Source organism: Echinops telfairi, unplaced genomic scaffold (genome assembly GCF_000313985.2).
Source record: "Echinops telfairi isolate 266 unplaced genomic scaffold, ASM31398v2 ScPeMD7_7459;HRSCAF=8497, whole genome shotgun sequence".
NCBI classification, from domain to species: Eukaryota; Metazoa; Chordata; class Mammalia; order Afrosoricida; family Tenrecidae; genus Echinops; species Echinops telfairi.
Genome location: NW_022111359.1, coordinates 3,847,168 through 3,851,442, shown reverse-complemented (window position 1 = coordinate 3,851,442; position 4,275 = coordinate 3,847,168). Strand labels below are relative to the sequence as shown.

Genomic DNA, 4,275 nt, shown 5'->3' with positions numbered 1-4,275 from the left:
GGGAAAGCCTGCTGCACCGACTCTATTTGGGAGCCTGGTGGGCTCTGTGCTGAGTGGCTAACCACAGGCTCGGCGGTTTGAACCCACCAGTGACTTTGTGGAAGCAAGACGAGGCTGTAAAGATGGAATGATCAACCTGTAAAGATGGAAAGTCCCAGAAACCCACAGGGGCAGTGCTACTCTGTCCAATAGGGTCACTAGGAGTCGGAGCGGGCTCGATGGCAGTGAGCTTTGTTTTTCCCTTTGAATGAAAGATTTATTTAAAGTGTTTAAAAGAAAGAAAGCAGGCACCTTGAGGTCTCAGGCGGGCCTGACCCATGTTCATTCGCCTCATTTGCATGTGAAATTTGACCGGCGAATCAAGGAGACTGAAGAACGGATGCCTTTCCATTATACAGCGTTAGCAGAGAACCCTGCCCGTCCCAAGGACTGCCGGCAGCACGGGTCCCTGTCTTGGAAGTAGGACGGTCAGAACGCTTCTCGGAAGCAAGGACGGTGAAATTCTGCCTCGCGTGTTTTGGACACGTGGTCAGGAGACCGAGGGGGAGGGGGCTGGACACAGCGGCTGCACCAATGGGCTCGAGCTTAGCAACAGTGGGAGGTTGGTGCAGCCAGCGCTGTGCTGCGTTCTGCTGTGCCTGAGGGCTGGGGGGAAGGGGTGTTGGGGGGCGGTGGCTGCCCTGATGGTGCCCGGACAATCACAACGTGAGTTGGAACATGCTCAGTGGCACCGGGCCACAATAGGTATGTTTCCAACACGCCCACCACCCACTTTAACTTGAACAGCCTATGAGGGACACCTCTTCTTTTATTTCCCCCCGTTCCCAGATGGGAAAACTAAGGCCCAGGGAGGCTGGGTCGTGAGAAAGAGCGGCACCTGGACGTCGTGTCCACCTGATCCTGAGTCCGAGTGGAAGCTCTAGAGGAAGGCCTGCCCCGTCATGCTCTCAGGGGGTTGCTTTTGGGACGTGTTGCTCATAGAAAGGCCCGGAACCACTCACCCTGGAAACTGGGGAAGTAGGTGGCCAGATGGGAGTTGGGGATCTTCTCCTCCAGGATGTCCGTCTTGTTGAGGAAAAGGATGACCGACGTGCTTTTGAACCAGGGCAGCTCCAGGATGGTGCCGAACAAGGCCAGGCTCTCCTTCATGCGGTTCTGGGGAGGGGCAGGGTTCCTGCCAGCTAGCCCAGCCTTTCCAGGAAACCCAGAGAGAGCCGGCCCCCACCTCCTTCTATCTGACTAGATCTGAGGGCTGTGTGCCTGTGTTTCTGTCTAGCCAGCTGCCTATGATGGCTTTGTGTCCACCCTCAGCCTGGGGCGGGGGTGGGGGTGGGGGTGGCCACTAGGCCTGAGTGGCTGTTGTGTTCAGCACATGTGGTTGCTGATATGGGTCTGTGGTTGGGAGTCTGAGTATCTTTCCCGAATGTGCTGCACCTGTGGTTTCTCTCGGGACCCAGCTGGCTCTTGCCTATCCGGTGGTCTCTTTGCCAGTGCCCACGAAGGGCTGCGTATCCACGTGTGATGAGTGCGTGCGGATGCCTGTGCCAGCATGGCAGGAGGGATGCCCACGTGCCTACCTCAGGCCAGCAGCTCCTAGCTGTACTTGTGTCTGGCACACCTAAGTACAATGTGGCCCCAGAGGTGCAGCTGAATTCGAGGACAAGATGTGCCAGAACTCAGTGGACCCGGGTAGGTCTGAAAGCCAACGTTAACACAGCCGACCTTCCTAGTGCTGACTGCTGGGAAGCTGTGAGCACAGAAGACAACCACGCTCCTGCCTTGCGGGCGGGGTGCTGGTGAGGAGGGAAGGGCACCCTTAACGGAAGAAGAGCCACCTCCACCCATTCTCAGTCAAGGCCACAATGTGCCTGCAGAGTGACCAGTCTTCCTGGGAGGGGCTGGGAGGAGACGTGAAGGTCATGGGGACTGGGATGGCATGAGGGACTGTGGGGGGCAGGCGGGAAGGTAATAAGAGCTGTGATGACCATGAGCGGCCATGAAGGGCGTGAGGGGCCGTGACTCTGAGCTTGAAGGTGACTGAGTGCATGTGACCATGGGTTCACGCCTGTAACTTCTCCAAGGAGGAGTCTTTGGATGGGCATACCTTTCCAGGGGTTTCTCGGGAGGCCTGAGTGTGAGACCTTATAACTAGAGTTTCCATGTGTCTGGTTGAGCGTGTGTAGACATATGAGTGTGTGTGTCTGGGATGTCTGCTTGAGTGTTGTAGGTGTGCACGTGTGTGTGTCTAGAGTGTGCATGGAGTGTACGTGTGTCTGTTGAAGTATGTGTGTATGCGTGTGCACATGTGTATCAGTGGTGTCAGCTTGAATTTATGTCTGAAGTATACAACCAGACACACACAACCTCTTAGCCACACACACAACCACCCACACTCACATTCAGCCAGACACACACTCACTCAAACACACACACACACACACACACACACACACACACGCATTCAACCAAGGTACATACATTCAACCACACACACCCTCAATCACAACACACATTCAATCAGTGTTTGGTTGAATGTGAGTGTGGCTGAGTGAATGTGTGTGTCTGGGCGAATGTGTATTCAGTGTGTGCGTATGTGTGATTGTATGTTGATTGAGTGTGTGTGATTGAGTGTGTGCGGTTGTGTGTGCCTTGTTGAAAGTGTATTGAGTGAGTGTGTATGTGTGGTTGGATGTATGTGTCTTTGTGTGTGTGTGTGTGTGAGACTGAGCAAGTGTGTGACTGAATGAGTGTATGGGTGGGTGAGTGTGAGTGTGGTTGAGTGAGTGCATGTGGCTGGTTGAATGTGTGTTGAGTGAGTGTGTGTGGTTGGATGTATATGTCTTGGTTGAGTTGTGAGGTTGAGTGTATATGTAGTTGAGTTAGTGTGTATAGTGTGCATCTGATTGAATGTGTGTTGAGCGTGTGGTTGAGTGTATGTGTCATGTGTGTATCTATGGGTGTGATTGAGCAAGTGTGTGACTGAATGAGTATATGGGTGGGTGAGTGTGAGTGGGTGAGTGAGTACGTGTGGCTGGTTGAATGTGCTGTTGAGTGAGTGTGCATGTGGTTGGATGCGTGCGTCTTGGTGGAGTGTGTGCAGTTGTGTATGTGGATGAGTGTGTGTGGTGCAGTGAGTGTGTGTGTGGGCATGTGCCCGTGTGTCTGTGACTGCTGTGGGCACTGCCGCCCAGGGCGCGGCGGCTCACCTCCCGGTTGTTCTCCTCCAGGCACTGGTCGTACTCGCTCAGCGAGGCCAGGTAGATGAGCGCGATCACGTTCTCAAAGCAGTGGATCCACTTCTTGCGCTCCGACTTCTGGCCCCCCACGTCCACGATCCTAGAGGGCCCAGAACACCACCTCCTCAGCGCCCGGGTGGAAGGAGGCCCTCACGCCCCAGGTCCCCCGTCAATAATGGCAGGCACACGTGGTTCTCTGCATTTATCCGGTGGGTCGCCCCCTGGAACCCCCACGAGGCGGGCGTGGGTGGTACCCCCATGGTACAGATGAGGAAACCGAGGCTCAGGGCAGAAGGAGGAGACTGCTGGAGCGCTCACCACCCAGAGCACCCGGCTCGGCTCGGGCTCCCCCTGCCGCCAGCAGAGGACAGCAGTCCCGGCTGTTTCCCAGGAGACTCTGACTAGGGAAACATGGCTGACCCTGGTCTACCGAGCTCAGCGCAGCTCTCAGTAAAAGGACTGTGAGGGTGGCCAGTAGGTGGCACAGGCAGCACCCAGCCCCAGCGCTCTGTCTGTGGCTTGGGACAAGGCCCAGTCTCCACCCAACACACACCACAACAAAGGCCCTCCCCTCCCCACCCCACCCCCACCCCTGTGCTGAGTTCTAAGAAATGTGGGTCACTGATAGCCTGCAGCGTCATTCCCCACCCCCACCCCCACCCCGGGAGGGGGGATGTGACCGTTACTCAGTTACTCAGGCTGCCCAACAGGAAATGCCTGAACTGGGGCTCAGGGTGGGACCAGAAAACCTCCGAGCAAGCGTTTTACAGGAGGTGAAGTCAAGGCCAGAGTTTCAGTGTCTGGGTGCACCTGGGGCCTGAACCTCCCAGTACCCGAGATCAATCCCTCTCAGTTGGCATCCTATCCAAAGTGTGGTCCTGGGGTGGAGATCGGGGTTCTGGGGTGGTCAGATGTGGGTGGTGAAGCCAAGGTCAGCTTCCTGCCAGGTGAGGGACTTTGAGTTTGTCCCCTGGCCTTTGAGGCTCAAGTTCCGCTGAGATGTCACTTTACTCATTAGCCTTTGTCCTCGGCAGAGAGC

The 4,275-nt window shown here is 55.9% G+C and overlaps 1 protein-coding gene across 1 annotated transcript in view; it reads right to left on the bottom strand.

Annotated features, from left to right (window-relative positions):
- Window positions 1–938: 938 nt before the first annotated feature.
- Window positions 939–4,275, bottom strand: part of GNA15 (G protein subunit alpha 15) — a 29,756-nt gene continuing 26,419 nt past the window's right edge. Inside the window, exons 5-6 of the mRNA XM_004714389.2 lie at window positions 3,207–3,336; window positions 939–1,155 (exon numbers count right to left, since the gene is read on the bottom strand). Of these exons, the coding sequence (XP_004714446.1) occupies window positions 976–1,155; window positions 3,207–3,336 (310 nt within the window). The 3' untranslated portion in view covers window positions 939–975. The remainder of the gene's footprint in view (window positions 1,156–3,206; window positions 3,337–4,275) is intronic.